This window comes from Phalacrocorax aristotelis, chromosome 3, assembly GCF_949628215.1.
Source record: "Phalacrocorax aristotelis chromosome 3, bGulAri2.1, whole genome shotgun sequence".
Lineage (NCBI taxonomy): Eukaryota > Metazoa > Chordata > Aves > Suliformes > Phalacrocoracidae > Phalacrocorax > Phalacrocorax aristotelis.
This window is the reverse complement of record NC_134278.1, coordinates 50,271,921-50,291,801: the sequence shown is the minus strand read 5'-3', so window position 1 is coordinate 50,291,801 and position 19,881 is coordinate 50,271,921. Positions and strand designations below refer to the sequence as shown.

The 19,881-nt window shown below is 44.8% G+C and overlaps 1 protein-coding gene across 2 annotated transcripts in view; it reads right to left on the bottom strand.

The window, feature by feature from the left end:
- Positions 1-532: 532 nt before the first annotated feature.
- The window catches only part of SOBP (sine oculis binding protein homolog), a 116,946-nt gene continuing 97,597 nt past the window's right edge, over positions 533-19,881 (bottom strand). For both annotated transcript variants that reach the window (XM_075087401.1, XM_075087400.1), the window contains 2 exons: positions 16,551-18,505; positions 533-1,939 (listed from right to left, as the gene is read on the bottom strand). In XM_075087401.1, the coding sequence (XP_074943502.1) occupies positions 16,553-18,505 (1,953 nt within the window). In that variant the 3' untranslated portion in view covers positions 533-1,939; positions 16,551-16,552. The remainder of the gene's footprint in view (positions 1,940-16,550; positions 18,506-19,881) is intronic.

The window sequence follows — 19,881 nt, the reverse complement described above, 5'->3', positions numbered from 1 at the left end:
TAATAATAATAAAACAACAGCACATTTAAGTGCATTTTTTTTTCTTGGAGATTTATTTTCTTTTAATAAATCTGACACCAGTCAGGGAGAGAGAAAAGCGTTGCAAGCCCAAAAGGAAAGCAGAGCACACTGAGGGTGCTGCAGATTCTTGCTCTCTTGAAGATGTTTCATCAGTATCTCTTTGAGCTCTCTCCCTAGACTCAGGAGTTGTTGGATTCCCCCCTCTTTTTTTTTTTTTTTTTTTTTTTTTTAAAAAGCGAGCTTACTCGCCCGGTGTGTTTTCCAAGCTTTCACAGCTCTAATAAATAAGGAGCACCTGTAAAACAGTAGCTTGACTTAAGTGAATCTGTACAAAGGAAAATATAGAAATACAGTATATACATAATGCTCATAGTGCACCATCACTACAAGGCTCTGATTCAGCTGACTCTGCCACCTTGCTCCCAACACCGCTGACACCATCAGAGACACTGTTCCTGCAAACTGCTCACTTCCCCGCAGCAGCCTTATAGAAAAGGTGTACTCTGAACACTCAAGAGTGAACAATTGCTTTATTCGAGTTAGTAAACAGTTACACTGAATCACAAGGTGATCTGAATTTTTTTTCCTTTTTTTGTTTGTTTTTGATTTTTTTGTGGGGTTTTGTGGGGTTTTTTGTTTTTTTTTTTCTTTTCTCTTTTTTTTTTGTATTTGTCAGAATGGGATACTCCACGACTCTCTTACCAATTCAGTGCCAGTATAACATGCTCTAGTGTACTTTTGGACTCTTGGCTACAACTGTACAAGTGCACACAAGTAAATTCTACCCTGTTATCCTCCACCCACTGATTGAGGATCGAATTGCACATTTCTCTTAACCATGACAGGAGAAAGCAAACAGTGAAACAGAATCATGGGGGATCTTTCTCACTTTACCCTTGTTTTCATTGGTTTGTCCATACCATTCTAATTATCATGAAAGGGCTATGCATATGGAGAGATTGTCTCACTGCCTTCCTGGATCACTGAAAACCATCAGGGTTGAAATTTCATCCAAGTCTTTCGTGACGCCCAGCAAATATTCCCCTCAGATTATTTTACACCTTGAGGGAATTTTGGTCTTTAGTTCAACACTCTTGCTCTGTTCCCAAATGGGGCGCTATTTAGGGGAATTTAAAGAGAAAGCTGAGAAGAATAAACATTTACTGAGTTCTCTTGGCATTCAGTCTCTGAAAAACCACAGTATAAACTATTCATGCTGCTTCTTACATCTGTCAAATCAAAAATTAAAAGCCATAAAAGTGTAACACTGAAAATATGGCATTAGAAAGGATAAAGGTGGCCTTTGTAAAAATAACAAGGAAAGTATATTAGCCAATAAAATATTCTAACTCTTCATTTAAAAGTGCATCATGGGTAGGACAGAGATGACTCTGAAGCGTTGCTACTCCAGTATTACCCCTTTCCCCCATCAAAACTTGAATAGGTCCAAAACCATACAATGCAAATCACGATTCTTAGTGTAGCAGCAAAACCACAGCAGTTTTTCGAAGGAAAAAAAAATAAAAAAAAAAATAATCCGTATCATTGTCCAGTCTCAAATATCTGAACTTTGAAGTCAGAGAGGGAAAAGTACCTATGTTGGTCCGTGTGGTTTTTGAAACCAGGGTGAAAAATCCCCCCAGCAAGAAACCAAGAGGAAAAAGTGTTCCTTGGAGGAGAAGAGGGGTGGTCGCAGGAATGCTGAGCACACTGTGTGGGTCCATGATGTGCTGTCTTCTGGGTAAAGGCACCCGTGGGACCGAGGCTTCCTCGGAGGGGCTTTGTGACAGGAAGCTGCTTTCTTTGCTGGACTTTCAGCCAGAGGGGTGGTGAGCGGACCAGCTGGTGTCATTCGGTGGAGTGACATGGTTTGCTCTGCTCCCTTTCTCCATGCAAGGTACCCTGTCCGTGAACATTCCTGCAAAGCAGACAAGCAGAGGTGGTCAGGGCAAGCAGTGGGAGACTCATCACAGGCAGGCTGGGCACCACCTGAGCTTGCATGCAGCCTCACGCTGGGCGGGCAGCCGGTCAGAGACACAAGCCCACCGCTTCAGCCTTGGCTGCCCCTTGTGCCGCAAGGGCTGTTGGTATACGCAGCCTCCGAGGCCACTAAGAAGGAAGATGGAGGAATTCCTGCAATAAAAAGCTGGAAACCAATATAATAATAGTTTATTCTCTGAGTTTCATAGGGTGCCCTTCCTTCTATAAGAGCATGGGTGAATAATGATACTTTGCAATTATACAGTACCCTTCACCCCTTGATCTCAGTGTCCTTTACAGAGCTGAGAGGTACCACTTGCACGGCACAGGCAGGAAAGTGGAGTCAGAGAAGGAGAAGCATTTGGTCCAGGACCCACAGCACCTGGGATGGGGAACACCACACGTGCCAGAGCTCCCCAGAGACATGTCATTGCACAGGCTGGTGTGCAGCTCCCCAGGCTCATCAGTCTTACAGAGAAATTGAGATGGTACCCAGAGACAGCTCTACTTGCACGTAAATAAATACACATCTCCCACTAACAGAGCTAACTCTGTAGGTACTATCCGCACTATGCATGCAAACTGAAGACACCTCTCTTGGCCCATCCCCAGTCCTACAAAGGACAGATGCATGCTCAACACAGCAAAACCGAGCTGCAATGAGGGAGGTTGGACTGGAGTTCCCCACAACGTCCTCGGTCCTTTCTTGGGATGGTCTGCAACCAGTCTTGTACCACCACCATAGCAGCTACAGCACCAGGGTGCCACAGCCAGCAGAGCATGGTGACTGACACTGCCTAGCATGAAAAACAAAATTCAAATAAAGGCATTTTAGGACCCAAAGTAGAACTAGTCATTACTCTTACTGAGGTAAACTGCTACCAAGATCTGATATTTTCAGTGTTGAACACATACATTTGCATGGACCATGTATGACATGAGAACAAAACCCACCAGGTCCTGCTAGACCAGATCACAGAATTAGGCAAAGAATTTAACTTTCCAGTTGTTCCCTTTTTCTATCCTGGTCCTCATTTCCAGGTCCATTTTTGTCCTGTTATCTGACCAGATGTTTTTGGCTTTTGCTTTCTTTCTTTTCTCTTTTGTTTTTTTTTTGACACAAAAGGAATGCATCCCACAGGACTTATTCAGACAACACTTTCTGAAGCCCACCAGTGCTTTGACTGGATGAACAATACCACAGCAAACACAGCTTTACTGACTTGAGGCCTTCAGAAAGCTGCATGATAGCTCCCCTAAAATAAGGTGAGCTTTGCCAGTGGTGAAGGTCAAGGTCATGAAAATCTTTGGAATCATGATTTTGAAAACCCAGATCACCTTCTCATCAATCTAATGCAACTAACAACACACCAGTGGTTAAAACCAGTGGTTTTAAGCTCCTGATGTCTTAGTTTATGTAGGGGCTACTGGGTGATACACCATGGCCTCACGTGCTTCTGCTTCCCTTCTCAGTTGACCATGTAGACTGCCTAGCAGGGACTGTCCTCTCTCTCTGCACAGTGTGCTTTGGACTCTGTCTCCTTGGATGGGTTCTGCTGTCCCCTAAAGATTCAGACTGAAACTCTGAAGTACTTATCAGCCTTAATTTTGGTGTTGGGCCACATTTTCGTTTTCAGTCTGCTCCACTATCTCCCCTTCACACTGGCTCCTCTGCCCCTCATCTGCCAACCTCTCGTCACTGTGCTCATATCCCCCTGCCAAACCTCCACCCTTCTTAAAACAGAGACTGGAAGGCATATTGAATATGTTGACAAGCATAAACTCCCAGAGCATGCAGACCACTATATCTAGGTTAAGGAGTAACATTTGGGCTTTCGGGCAATGTGCCCAGCAGGATGAGCAGCTTTGTGTGTACAGAGAGCTGTGGACAAGAACTAGACGGAGAGCTGGGATGTATCCACCTACTAAGTACTCCCCATAAAGTACATAACTGCTTTCTGTCACTTTTTGGCTTGAAATCTTGCTCTGAGATTAACTAAAAAGGGAAGCAGAGAAAATAAAATCTGTAATGTCTGTATGAAACTTCACTCTGCACTTCAGGTATTTTGTGTGCTCCTCTCTTTCCACACATCAATGGAAACAATTTTCCACCCCTCACTAATCGCTCTTGAATGTCATGGCATAGCACAGACTGATAAGTGATTTGGGAGGGAGGACATTAAGAAGTTCCCTAGCCTCAATGCTTTCTGCCCGGAGCAGTCAGCTAGCTTTGTAAGTCATGTCTATTCTCCCCTACTGCAGACTGACTCAGTGTAACAGACTGTGCAGATTGGAGAGAAGGACCTTCCCTGTTGATTGGCTCATATGGCAGTCATTGTGTTTGATGAATGCATCTTTGTAGCGATCACGTGATAGAATAAAAATCCATATCAGGCATAGCATGCAAAGTTCTATGAGGAAATGAGAACACACCAGTCATCACCACTTCACAGTTAGACATTATACACCTTGTGCCAACACCAGCATGCATGACCAGCACAATAAAGTCAGCTATTTATATCTCCCCCAAAAAACAAATTACTTTTTAGGGGAGTGACATATGCTCTTCACCCCAGCTGAACTTGCCCTCAACACACATCGAATATCACTGATCAGATGGAAGAATTGCATCAGCCACAAAATAATAATTTTCATAAGCATAAATCCATGGAGTTGAGCTTATGTGAGTTGCACTGAGGTGAGAACACTGGATTTTGCCTGTTTTTCAAAGCTAAGTAGGTCTGGGCTGATGCTGGGAGGTGGGCTGAAGTTCCAACACCAGGAGGTAGCATGGAAAAGATGACAGAAAGAGAACAAGAAGGAAGGCTCATTTCTGCCCCACTGTCAATGCAGGGGGGCAAAAGGAGAATAACTAACTGGATGATGACCCAGCTCAGGCAGATGACACTCAGATAACGAGGCAGTGCTCCTCTGAACAGTAGGTGAGAGTCATACTGATGGCCTCTGTGGCTGTTAGTCGTAACCTCAGCAACAGGCAGCTATGAAACAGGCTGCACCAATGAAAAGCTTTCTCTTTGGTTTATACCCTGACACATGAGGATTTAAATCCTTGCTCAAAACAGCACAGAGTTATAGCTTTGCAGGAGAGTTTGGCAACTAGGGCAAAGCCTCCCCAGCAAGCTTCCCTCTTCCCTTCCTGCAGCTAGCCAGTCTTTCCAGGTGCTGCTGCAGACCTACAGCCCTTCGTCCTGCTTTGTCCTGCACAGCCCCTGGGACTGGTGTGGTGGGAAGCTTGGCCCTGCGTGCAAGAGCCAATTGCTAGAAGAGCTCCTCGCTCCACTCCCCCTCCATGTCTCCATGCCTCAGAGCTGGGTAGCTTGGCTGCAGGCACATTTCCTTCTCCTGCTCCCCCATATCCAAGCACTGATCCCCGTGTGCCCATTCCCAGAGCTGCCCCACAAGCCGAGTGTTGCCACGCTGGCAGCACACTCCTGCTGGCAGTGACAGCCACCAGAAATAGCTGCTTCTACCCAGTGCCCTCCCCAGTCATGTCCTACCTCCTCAAAGGGGCCATGTCATTGACATGGCTTTGGACACACGCGTGCACGCAGACACGCACAGTTTTTTCCATGGTTACTTCCCCCTCATTCTGTGCTCCATTGAACATTCCTGTCTCCAGATTCACATCTTATTGTTCAGAAAAAAATTAAGAGACTGGGTGGGGAGCATTGAGGCAACCGTTGATGTGGGCTGGCATGGCAGAGTTTCCATCATTTAGCACAGCACTTAATTCACCCGGACAATGAATGCTGATGCGCTAAAAGAGGCCTAGTTCATCTGGGACATGCATGGCCCTAGAGTAAAGGCACTGCAATTATTTTCTCAGGGAAACTCCTCTGAAGATAAACCACAAGAGTGCAGCTAAAGTCAGCATGGGAGCAAGCTCAGCCCTGGAAGCACTCCGGAATCATCTGTTACTTGTAATAGTTCTGTAATTTTTTTTTTAGCAATTCTTAAAGCAGTTCAAGCTTCTTCATTAAAACCTTCCCCTTTGAATACTTGATGATTTATCTTTCCATGAGCTAACTGAAGGGATGCCACATTCCAAGAGTCAAGGGAGGCCTTTAGCACGAATGGCACAACGAGCAGGGTCCTTAAGCACCATCCCTTGATTTCAAAGGTGGTGTTTTCCTTCTGCTCTGGTCTTGTAAGCTATGGAACCTTCTCAGCTTTGGGTCAGATATGCAACCCGGGCTCTCCTGCCTACTGAAACACAAGCCGTAATCTGAGCAGACACTGTGACTTCAAGGAATGCATTGGGGAAGAGGCTTGGGCTTTGCCCTTCTTTTATGCTTAGGCAGAAGTGGTAAGGACAGCTTAGTCAACCCCAACTCTGTGACTTAATTGTTGCAGGGGTGCACCAGAGGCTGTGCTTGCAATCATATCCAGTTGCCTTGCAGTTAGGGAAGGACCTTGAGGAAGAAACATGAACTGGAAAGCAGAAGATCTGCTGTGTGCTGACTCCTGCTTCCCTGCATCTATCCCTAGAAAAGCCTTTGGGGAAATTTTACCAGCTTACATCTATGTTTGGTCCCTTGCTGGAACATTTAGCATTGTCCCTCACTAAACTCATTCAATATATGTTAAACTGAACCATGAAACTAGCTAGTGAAGTTAGGAACAGGGATGTATGTCACTAAGCCCTTGTTACCTAGCAGGGAAATGGAGGAAATACAGTTCCAGGCTCTTCTTCATGCTCCTGCACTGCCCAAGGGAAAATCACCTCTTAAAAAGACGGAACAAAGGAATCATCCCTGTGGGAGAGACCCTGAAAGTCACCAAGAAGATGTGGGCTCGTCACTCCTGTATTTACCAGGTAGCCAATTCACTGAAGAGAACCAAGGCAGAAATGAAGTCCTCTACCCCATCCAAATTTGGTAACAATTGTTCAAAACCCAGCTATCTAGCAGCAGAGTCTGCTCCTGACTGCTTTGTTGCAAGACCCAGGCTCTATGGTAGGGATACAGCATGAAGCAAAGAGAAGAGTAGTTTCTTCCTTCCATTATACACTTCCACAAAGACAGTGCTCCCCACAAAATAGGAGTATAGACTTGGCCTGGGTAAGCATGCAGCCCTTCCTCATTGCCAGTGGAAATAGTTCCCTAAATTCAGCAGAGAGCAGCCACATACTTGGGGAGAATGGCCTGGGCTGCTGTAAATCCTCCCCTGTACAATGAAGCAGCAATGTGACTTTACCATGCAACTTGTTCTGCACAGACCCAGGGGACACAGCACCTCCTCTCCCCTTCAGGTTTGGATTCTCCTGGGCAAAACAACTGCCATCAGGAACCCATGCCACAGCATTTTAAAGTTCCACTTCCTCATGTTCACATCACTGTCAAGCTTTTTGTGAAAGCAGCTCCCCACTGAATTGCACTGCTTTCTCCTTTCCTCTCCTTGTGATAACAGGAGGAGAGGCACAGGCTTGTGAACTTTAACCCAGGGGGATTGGTGTCCTCATGATCCTTCCCACACCCAGGGGTGCTCCAGAGCAGGCACTGCATTAGGTGCTCTGAAATGCATCTGGGAAGAGCCTCTCTATCCACCAGCCATGGAGGGAGGCAGAGGAGACCAGTCTTGTTACGCTAAGATGAATGTTTGTGCTCAAGTTCCCCAGATTTCAGCATCAGTGCTGCTGTCAGATTTTTCTGTTGTTGTCATCCTTCCATTCCCACCTATACCACTTTCTACTTCTCAAAGCAGCAACCTCCCCAGAAGCTCTCTACTCTTTTTATATAATTTTTCATAATTTCAAAGAAGTTTCTCATGGTTTAACCTTTTATAGAACAATTGCTCAGTGAATTCATGAAACTCCCCTTCACTTTCAATCTGAACTAAAGACAAAACCAATATCAACCAGGCCCTTCTGCCCTGCCCCATGGCACCATCTTTCTCCTGGCCCTCACTTGCAGGGGCTCTCTAGTTTACATTTTGGGGTATTTCAAGGTATGTATGCAAGTCATGCAAAGAGGAAAATGTCACCACAGCTCTGGTCTTGTAATCTCAGCTGTAGCACCCACAGTGTCTGGCTGTGGCCCCCATGGCACATCACGGAGCCTGCCTGGGCCAGATCCTGCGTTACAATGGGGTAACCGGGTATATCTCCACAACAGCAAGGCATTGCCTTCCAGTTAGTGCGGCACCAGTGTATTTGGCAGACCTGTGAATAGTCTGATTTGCCACATTGATGCTTCATGTGCAGATATGGGAGAAGATATGACTTCGCTTTTAAAACAAAAAACGGAAAATTTTCAATAATTCTGCCATTCTGTCCTGGTATAAAGCTGAAATTTTGCAAGGATCTTTTTGCAAAAAAACAACAAACAAAAAAACCAAACCAAAACATAAAAACTAAAACAGAAGGAAAACCAAATCCAGACAGTTTCTACCCTCCTTTCCTGAAAACAGGCAACCACTGTGATGTGATAACCCTTCTTTAAGCCTCTGATTTTGTCTGAATCAGAATAGAAACTTACACTTGAATTTCAGCAGCCTCCTGTGGGCCCAAACCACTAGGCTTTTGGCTATTCTGAGGTGCTTCTCAATTTTCTTATCCAAGCTGATCTCTTCAGTAAAATCAGATAAATAGCCAGAAAAAGGCAGATTAACTGTGGGTAGCAGTGTGGAGGAGGACGAATGGTGAGGATGGGGGTCTTGCTGAGCAACAGCCCATGAGAGTCCTCCTCCTCACCCAGGTTATGCCCGGGCCTGGCTTTTTCATCTGAAATACCACTGTTGGCCACAAAATAATCATCATCATCGACGACAACAACAATAATAATAGTAGTAATAGTAATAATAATTTTTTGCCAAAGTAGCGTTGAATCTTTTTAGTGAAAAGTTTCAGCATCCCAGATCAGGAAGCAATCAACATTTTCCCACCAACAATCCTTCTGCCCATAACCATCCTGGGCTGCATGCCTGCCCCCATCCCCATGGGGTTTCTCCCTAGTGTTCACAGCCCCCATCCTGCTTCATTTCAGCCTAAGCAAGAGCAGATGCAGACTCATCCAAAGCCACGGGGGCATGCTCAGGTGGCCAAAATGTCAGGTAGATTGTACTGGGGGGAAGGAAGAGGAAAAACCCACCCAGAACACATAAGGAACAAGCAGGTGAGACCTGGCATAGACCTCGGTGCAGTGCCAGGCACCTTAGGGCATATCCCTTATCCCCAGCACTGCTGACCACTGAGTGACCTGTATTGGACCCAACCATTGTTTTAGATTTTCTCTATTTCCCACCCCTGCTACCCACCCCAAGAAAACAGGAACAATAATTTTACCACCAAGATAACCAGTTCAGCAATAATTGGTAAAGTGCTTCATATAAAACAGAACTAGCATTTTAACTGTACTTTGAAAAGTAGGGTTAGAATTCAAATTTTCAGTGACCTCATTATGTATCTTTTCTTTTATACTAGTGCTCAAGTATCTCTCAGTTGGAGAATTCCTGTGGGAAAGGGGTTTTTTTACCCTCACTCTGGATAAGCAACTTAGAAGTGGCAGCACAAGTGGTTCATGAAAGCTTATAAATATTTGGAGCATAAGCAGGCAACACCAAGTTTTACATTTAACTACGTGGGCTCCAAATAAATAGCTGAAAATTGCTCTAACCATAGGTTTCAATATCAATTGGCTGATGATGGCATGCAGATCTTTCCAGAGAGGTCGGAACTCAATAGTTATTTCACTTTTTTTTTTTTTTTTTTTTGGAAATGTGTGCTTCCAGAGAAGATGATTACATTACACAGCCTGAAAGTCCAAAACCGGGACTCGAAGATGGAGCGCAGCAGAGAGTGGGAGCGTCCTCTCAACAAACACAGTTCAGCCAGTTCAGCCTCTTTGCCTCTAGATAATTTGTTATTGTAGGTTGGCTTGAATTTAGGACAGTAATGTTTCAGAAACACTTGGAAAGGCAAGCCAGCTGCAGGGAGGATATCGTTACAAATTGAGACACATGTTGTACAGGAATACCATTCTTTTCAAATACCAAAATAATGTCTGGGGAAGTAAAGCCATGCAAATGAGTTGGAGGCAGGACCTCTGTCTGTAACGTGCTGAGGGCCTTCAACTTGCATTAGACGCACTGAGCGCATACAGTACTGCACAGGATCAAGCCCAGTTATTTAATTAGCTGAAATTTTCACGGTAGAAGCTGAGGGTTCTGCAAAATGTCAGAGGTTACTTCAATTCACAGCTCTCACGAGATGATCTCACATGCTTCCAAACACAACCTCTGGTCCCAGGAGTGAAACGTAGCTCATTATCAAAACAGTGTAAATAAGAAAATGATTCGTAGGCCTCAGCCATGAGGCCTTGACTGATGGAGGCACCCAGGAATGTGCTTAACTTGCCTGTTTTGCTCTATGGGACCTAAAAATAGACAGGCTGAGACTCAGCAGGTAATCTGGAAAGAAAAAATGCTTCAGAAAAGCTTGCTTGGTCACAGTCTGATTTCCTCCTGATTACTTGTTCAAACAACTTTGCTTCTGCTTTGCTTGAACCTCCCACTGCTTTTTTTTAACACGATTTAATTTTATCTTAAAATCTATTACTCACTGCTTGATTATGTCCAACTTTTTTGCAACCACAGCCCTCAGTGTTTTGCTCCTTTCTGACCCACTTTCAGGTATTGCTTATAATACTGAGAAATAGTTTATAAGCTCCTCACAGTTGTTCAGAGCTCACCGCTTCACACTGAAGTTGGTCATGGCTGTTTCAGGGTGAAGCTTCACAAAGGCTATTAGGTGTTCAGCTCCTTATCAAATTCCAGTGGCAACCAGACACATACCATCCAGCCTCTGAATGTAAAGGCAATCGTTGCCTCAGATGATGGTTTTACAAGGGTGCCTATCTGTTTTACTGTGTTCTTTGTTGTATTTAATTGTATTTAATCCTGAGTTGTGTTTTTTTCCCCCATAAACTTTCTCTGCACCACTGACTTTGGTAGCTCGACAGCACAAGAACAGGCTACAGTCCGCCTCTATGCCCATTTTATACTTAACACTTTTGAATGCAGCCCAATCTCCTTTGCACCAACTTAAATAAGAGGAGCATTAGGCCTTATATATATGAACGTGGCTGGTCAGTCTTTAAAGCCTGGCAAAGAATTATGAGTAACTCTTTTCAATATGAATGTTGGTTGTACCAGCTTAAGGAATGGCATGGATAAGATGCTTATTTCAGTTCAAATAATTTTCATTTCACAAGACAACAAAAACTAATAAGGCAAGTAAGCACTGGAATGATCTCTGAAGTCAGCGGTCGCAGGTCCTGGGAGCTGTCAGGTAGGCTACATCCTGCAGAAGCCACAGACTCTGCAAATTTCTGTGGGTCTGGCAATCAAGCTACGGCATTTTTTTGCTGGCTGAAGTTCTGGCCCTGTGCTTTGTTTGCCAGCAGCCCTAGATGCTCACTACGTTTGCAAATCAGACCAGGTGTAGTTATTTTCTAAATTGGGTTGAAGAATCAGATTTCATATTTGAAACATGTGCCCTAGGAGGTTTTACAGAAAAGCAGGAGGAACCCATCAAAAATCAGCACTTGTTCCTTTGATTCAAAGAGTGTGCAGTGATCTATGGCAGCATACCATGAGCCTGCTATTTACTGCCACCGAGACGGAAGTTAGCGCTCCCACACCCCGGCAGCAAGATGTGGGAGCTGAAAGCCACTCTGGAAGTATGACATTTTATACTTCACCATATCGAGAATCTTTTTTTTTTCTTTTTCCTGGGAAATCCTTTTTCTGATTTAATATATCTGAGAAACTACACAGGCAATTTTGAAATGTAAGATCACACTGCTACAGCCAGGAAGCTCTCAAGGGTAAAGCTTCAGTTCCAAGCAAATGTGTTTAAGGCTTTGTGGTGTTAACAGTCTCTCCTCTCCCCCTTTGGATAAATGGAAAATTTCTGTAGGCTCACAAGAAGCCAGGTGAAGGAAAACTTCTGAACCAGAAGAGTAGGTGTTAAGTGTACGAGTCCAATTACCTTGCTGATTTAAATTAGTTTAGCACCAGTGGAACTATATCCAGTTAAAATTAGCTAAGGCTCTGGCCCATAGTACTGTGTCAATGAAGATGATTAGCATAAAAATGTGTTTAAATATATAAAATCTGTTTTCAAGTATACCTTTAATATCAAATTCTATCCTGATCAGAGCGAGGAGGGCAGGTTAAGATGCTGGTACGTAGATGCTACAGTGACAGGGGAGTGATAAAAACTCTTAAGGCAGAAAGGGAGGTTAATAGCTATGCCCCTTGCCTCAGGAATCCTGACCAGAGCAGGAAATCTTGTGCTGGACCATTATGGGCAGGGGAGCTCACAGTGGGATATATATTACTTCTGCTCTGAACTGGAGCGTTCTGCATGTTGTATATTTTTATGACTACAACGTATGGACTAGACAGCTGGAGGTTTGGACCTATAACTCAGCAGATGCTGACCCCAGGACATACGGGTTGGCTCTGTAGGTGGCCATACTCCTACTATTTCCATTACTTCTGAGAGAATTCTGCTGACACAAGCAGAAAACCTCCCTTCTGCCCCCAGTATAGGATTAGTCAACACACAAACACACAGAGAAGCTAGTTGTGAGTTTAGTGTGTGCCACTTAATTTTCTAATTTAGTTTACCATAACTATCATGTTAAATCCAAGCAGACCTTAGTGTTTCCATTTATTTGCTTTAGGAAACCTTGACACCAAAACTGGAGGGTTAAAACTGATCCCGCCTGGACGTAAAGCATGTAGGCAGGCAACACTAACACTGCTAATTTTAGAAACTCATGTTGCTCAATCTTGAAAAAATAACACTCAACAAAATATTGTTCCTAGCTTCACTCCTTTATCATAGTAGGACTTTGGCACTGAGACATCTTTTGCTGGTTCTTTGAATTGCATCAAGCTAGAACAGCTTGACAGTCCACATCCTGATGGAAAGACTAAACTTTAACATCACGGATTATATTGCTGATTAGCACTTCCAATAATCAAGTAATTGGTACATTAAATAATCCAGCGTTTGGCAACCTGCCTGAAAAGGTCATGCTTGCATTGATTCCTTTTTAGAGAGTCCATGTTGCTATTACGTGAACTCAATCTGTCTGTCCAGAACTCTAGCGTAAAAATATTTGGCTAATTTCCTTCTTTTCATATAATTTGATGTGAAATAAAATCCACGAAAAGTTGCACATTAGGGCAATATGTTCAGATCTTCCAATTAGGGTAGGAGCGGAGCAAGAGAGAAAAAGACTTTCTCTGGACTTTTTCTTCTCCTGGGTGAGTGTGGCCAGTGCAATCTATGCAAACCTCCAAGGGCCCAAGTCCACACAATCATTAGTGCAGCTCCTATCCTCTTTGTATTTTAGTAAAACTTCTGTGAGGTTGGGAGTCTCTCATGAGCGATCCTCCCCACAACCAGACTGCCGAAGGAGCAGGGTTTTACCGCTGCCTTTCCCGAGGCCTGGGCGGGAGGAACTCATGGGAACGGCAGAGGTCAGGGCTGCTGTGTAAGGGGCTGCACTGATGCTCTGCCCCCCCTGCTCGTCCCCTCTGTACAGACACGGTCAGGCTCTGAGCCCTGTGCAGCCTTCACAGACAGACTGCTGGGAAGCCAGAAATCTAAGCAACCCCCCCGCTCCCCTGCACTAGCTATTACCAGCACTAGTGAAAGGAGGGCTCTGCATGAAACCGAAGAGTCCTCACCTCAAATCAATCATCAGAGCTGCACAAATCACTTGTGCATGCCTTGAGAGGCTCAAAACCCACCCGCATTTCACTGAGGTACCCACTGGAATGAGATGGTTATCACACTGTTTATTTCTGCAGAGTATTTTGGGTATCCTCTTTCCCTTGAAGCACACGAGGATCCTGGTCTCATATCTCTTCTGCACAGAGGCTACTTTTCTTTTTGTGGAGACGTGAGGGGATGAACACAGACTAATAACCACCACCGTGCCATGCTATGCTATTGCACAAACCCCAGAGGCAGGCAGACACCTAGGCTGGGCTTTTTAACTTTCGGTGTCTATGGGGACATCTATGTCTGTGCCAGTCACCCTAAGTTTCCTTCACAGCAGGGAGAAATAGGCACTCCTAGGGCACAACTCATCTGAGCTGTCTTAGTTGTCGACTTCAAGATGAGCTCAGCTGTCTCTTGGAAGTGCCTGATTCTCTAGGTTGATTTTAAAGAGAGTTTAGACAATTAGCTCAGCTGTGTCTTCATTCCAGATGTCTATATTGGGACAGATTAATCTTGCCTGGAAATGTGAAGACTTTCCTTGGTGAATGGGAAAATGGTTATTTCTGAGGATAACCACAGTGGCAATTACTGACATTTAGAGAATACAAAGAGCTGAGGGCACTAAGTGATATAGCATCCTCCTTGTCTTTTCAATGCAGCTTGTTCAGTTTGCCCACTTTCTTTGTCAAATACTATCTGTGAAGTGATGTCATGTATAATCGTGTCAACAAGCAAAAATACACAACTCAGTGAAGCCAGAACTCTCTCTGAGTTTTAGGGCTTTGGCTCTGTATGCTAAACCCTTCTTGGGATCAGGCCCTTGGAAAGGTGGCATTACTGCAGCCTAGATGGTCTGGGCAAGCATAAATAGGTGCCAAGAACCAGCCTGTCTTTGACTGCAGTGTCAGCATAAAAATGAGCAACTTTCTTAGCACTGGGTTGAAACAAACCATGACTATGGGGAGCATGAGCAAGGCGGAAAAGGATGGGTTAACTACGGCTCTCCTAGAATTAAATTAAAGGGATACAGGCAAATAGTGACCTTCTCACTAGATCAAATCACAGCCCCTAGGTAAAAGCGTGCATACATTTATGGAGACAATCTTTCAAGCTCCAAAGGTGGCACACTGGGGTTTGCAATACGGATCTCGCTGCTGAGAGGGACTTCTAGTCCATCCATACCTCAAGGGTGGGTAGGGAGATCCCCACTAGCAGGACCTAGGAGTGTGTACAGATTTTAAATATTCATTTGACTTCTGAGTTATTGTATGTGTTGGTTATTAGTCCAAGAAAGTTATAGTTGTCCTCTGTCCTTACAAATGTATCTTTTAAATGTGTCAGCACATGCCGAGAGCAAAGAATAATGGTTCTGTTCCACTGAAGAAAGTAAATAAATACTGTTTGTGATCAAGGGAAGCAATGTTTCCAGCACTGCAGCCAGCACAGGGAACGCGACATTAACAAATAAAAAGGGACTCCTGACTATACTGCGGTATCTTTGGTGGTGCAATTAGCCTGCACTGATGGAGCAGGGAGACGTTGCAATGGCCCAGATTCCACAGCCTGTGCTGCTATCTATGGTTGTAGGTGCCAAGCCCTTCAAGGCAATATTCGTATTGCACCACTGCAGTCACTACTTGTGCCACCAGGGACAGGGATTTACTGGAGGCTACAGAATATTCTACGGATTGTAACGAAATCTGGCATGTCATCAAGCCACATCCGGCAAACCGTCAGTATTTTACTGCTGAACAGATTTCTTGCAACACCCACCATTTTCCCTTCTCCTGAAAGAAGCTCTCCACACTTGTGAATCTAAACAAATGCAATTACATTTGTTTCTTGCTCACAGGTTTGAAGCAACAGACATATATTAAACTAACAGTTTTACAAAGGCGCTGTTTTATCAGAGGGACTCAGTAAGCTGGGAATAGGGAATGAAAGGCAGGGGATTTCTGCCTCTGAAGCATTGATCTTGGACAAGCCACAGTTTTTGGTGGACTTACCCATACCTCTGCCTTGCTTTGCAGCCCTACAAGGAACCACACACATATAACAACTGCAGGGCTGGCGGAAACCTCGGCTGCCTTTCTAAGGTGGGAGACTTGCACCAGAGGCAGATACCTCAGGTAAGAGAGTAAATCCCCATGGCACAGGTCTTGCTGAGATAAGCTATGGCAGGCAGGTGACAAACAGCAGGCAGCCCCTCAGCACCGATACCTGAGGAAGGAACGCTCAGGGAGAGGGGGTTCACTCCCCGGAGAACAGCCTGGCTGAAAGCCAGGGTGCAGTCTGGAAGCAACCAAAGTAAGAGGATTGGAGATGACCATTTGGTAAGTCAATTGGATCTGAGCTAGCAGGAAGCAGCTGGGTCATCCTGCTCTGTGCTATGCTGTAGGGCAATTTCAATCATCATCATGAAGGCTTGAGTTGCTGTGTAACTCAGCTGGAATAAGTAAGCAGATTAATGGCCCAGACCTAAACCATATCCTAGGCAGAAAACCACTGACTTTGACATACACAACACAATAATTTCACAGCCAGCACCGTCACAAAATGTTCTGTGAGCAAAAGTGTAATGAGGCTGCTGATGGATGGACTACTGACAAGTACAGATGCAATACAACACAAAGAACAATATTAAAACATAAATACCAATAGTCTTCTGAGAGTGCTGATAAATTGGGATCCGTATCTTGTTTCACAAAGGCCACATCCACACGAGTTTGACCTCATACCTGAAAATACTCATTCTACTCACACAGAAGGCAGTAGTGATTACACAAACCTTTACTTATTCTGATTTCGAATTCGGAGACACCTCCTTTTCAATGGTGGCTCCAGATCCTCTGGCCCTGTGCTGAGTATTGGCGTTGAGATAATGCACGGCGCGATAGCAGTCTTTTCTGCTGGTTTTGGCACAGGCTGGATCACGCAACCTGTCTTGGGCAGCATCCGCAAAGCATACGCATGGTCCTCATCTGCTGGATTGTTAAGGTTCGGGTCCTGTTTGTCTCCCCCAGCAAGGGGCTCTTCCCCGGTCTTCTTGCCAGCATCTCCCTCAAGGTGGCAGTTTGATGCGCAGTTGTTCTCCTTAACTGACTCCAGCTCGCTCACCGCCAGCTCCTCCGGGGGCTGGGGCTTTTTCGGCTCCTGGGGTGGCTCTGGGTTCTTGGAACCCTCCGTGCTCTTCGTGCCATTCACAATGACGTTGCACACCGCTGCACCAGCTTCCAGTCCCGGCGTGCCGGAGGCCAAGGAGACAGGACAGCAGTGAGCTCCATCACTGCACGGTAACGTTTTTGAGTCAACCGGGCTGCAGTTGTCCCTGCAGTCGCTGCAGTTCCTTTTGTCTGAGCTACCAAAAGCCAGATTTACAACACTGTTAGGTTCACGTTCAACTTTCACTTGGGCATGTAAAGCCCTGTGGATAACATTGTGCAGCCTAGACCGGTGGCCTACTGTTAGGTCTATCACACCGTCCTGTGGACCCTGTAGCACACTAGGGAAACCAAATTTACTGTTCACTGGACTACTAGGTCTGACAGTCAAGTCAACAACTTCATTTTTACTGTGCTCCTGAAGTACTTGAGCTTGATTTAGGGACTGGCCTGAGCAGCTCGGTGACGAGTCAGAGGATTTGGATGATCCTTGCTTTGACTCTCGAGGGGATGAAGAGCTATTGGTTGGCTTTGCCCCAGGCGTCTCGCTGGAGGTACTCGGAATGAAGCTTTCACCGTTGCTGGAGAAGCCATTGGGGGGTTTGGAGTCGTTGATGTGAGGGATGGGGATGGGGATGGGGATGGGGACAGGCAAAGGGACGATGACAGGATATGGCACTAGTAGAGTTGGGGGTGGTACCAGCGGGGCAAGCGATGGCAATCCAAAGTTCATCATCTGTGGCATAGGCATAGGACCATTTGGCATCATGCTGACGGGGGGAAAGGGAAGACTGGGCAAAGGGGCTCCGGGAGGGGGAGGCGGCAACAAGCCTGGAGGATTCCCAGGCATGGTAGGTGTTGTGGGGGGATGGATATGAGGGGAAAGCATCGGCCTGTGCATGGGGCTAGAGGTGGGACCCATATTTCTAGGACCACCTGGTGGGGGACCGATTCCAGGAATCATTGGGTTTGACAGAGGGCTGTTAGGATTTGAGGCATGGTGAGGCGGCCCACGAATAAATGGTGGACGGATTTGCTGCATAATTTGCTGTTCCATGAATATGGGCAGAGGAACTGGCCCACGGTTTGTCATCACCATGGGAGGACTGCGAGGTGGGACACCAATTGGAGGCACAATGCTAGCAGGTGGCTGGACAGAAACTGGTGGAATATTTGGATTCTCACTGATGGGAATAGGTTTGGGAACTGGCGTGGGGATTTTAGTGACAGAGCAGTTGGCAGTGTCAGACGGAGAGGCAGTGGTAGATGCTGATGGTCCAGGACCTTGAATTTGGCCAGCTGCAGACGCTGGGGATGGGGCTTTTCTCCGAGCATCTGCTAGCGGTATATTCCAAGAATCTGGAGTCAGCAGCTGCACCCCAGTGCCTTCTGCTTTATTTTCGACTGGAGGATGTAATGTACTGCACAGTCCAGCTGGAAGATTGGCCTGTGTCTCTTTGTAGAAAATGTCCATTTTGTACTGATTGAGACATTTTGCACTGCAGAACTGAAGCCTTCTTTCCCCGTCCCCAAAATCCAGATACTCTTTTGTGTGTCTTATGTGCTTACACCAGTCACATACCTACAACACAGTAATAAAATCAAATCAGGTAAGAAAAGCAATCTTCTCTTCATAGTGTTATTTCAAAAGTAAATTTTCAGTTGCTCTCTAAACACTCACATTATTTTTCTAGCAGAACAAAAATAGTTATGTCTGTGAAAACTATGCTTTTTTTGCTCCAAAATAGTGGTGAATTGAATGCCACCCCCTTTTCTGGCTCCCATGATGTCAGTTCTGCCTTATAAAATACATTATATATCTTAAACCTGTACCACAGAGAAGAATCCTCAGCTGGCATAAGCTCTTACAACACACATATGTAAGCATAAAAATCCATACCAGTATGGCTCTGATTACTCCTCAGTGGTAATTTAAGCACACCTGTACCGTCTGGGATGCTGTGCTACACAAGAACTATAACTAGAAAAGGACTCAGAAAGTTGCTGGAAATGAATGCAAATAATTTCTGCTAAACTGCAACACACCATAACATTTAGTATTCTATTAGGGGTATCAAATAGTAAGTTGGAAAGGGTGTGGTATTTTAAAACGGCATCATGAAGCAAAAAGCATCATTCATCCTTTGCCCTTCAATCCAAGGAGAAACTTGGAAATAGTCAGGACATTTATGTGAGGTTTGAATAGTCCAAATTCTTGACGTTTCGGCAAGCTGGAATTATTTCTGAGCTGTTTGCCCACTCTTGTGTACAAGTCACTTTGAGTAAAACCCTTGGCAAGCAAGGGCCTATTTAGCAACTTTTCAAATACTACAGCAAAAAGTTTGCATTGCAGGCTCATTTTTGTTTTGTTTCTCTGCTTTCCATTTAATCCATTTCTGTGTTACTATTGGTGTGGTGAAGGCATAGCCAATTTTTTTAAAGTAAGGCTGCAGAACTAATTAAGCTGTGAAAGGTTTTCCCAGTTGTAAACCACTAGACACCAAAGTTCAAAAAATAGTCATTCTAGGCTTCAGAATCCATTACTTCAGAGAAATTATTGTGATTTCATTAACACATTAATTTTGCAACACCAACAGCTCTCACAGATGGTGAAGACATGATCTACAATTCAAATATGACTCTTGTTTGCACAAATGCCTTTCCTTCATATGGCATTTTAAACAAGAATTAATATGAGTAATCTTGCCATAGCTATAAACAGATAAACAGATGTCAGATTTTTCAGTGCCTTACTTTTTTGACAGAATTTTACACACACAAAAACCCCATTTTTGTCATTTACATTAGTGCTCAAAATCCTCCGTTGACAGAGTTTTTTGGTGCTTCCTGTCAGCATGTTGAGCCTATGACCATGTCAGAATACATCCTGGTATTGTTTGTTCTGCCGTTTGTTCTGCCCATATTAGCTTGTTTTGAAATTACTATCTTTTGTTAAAA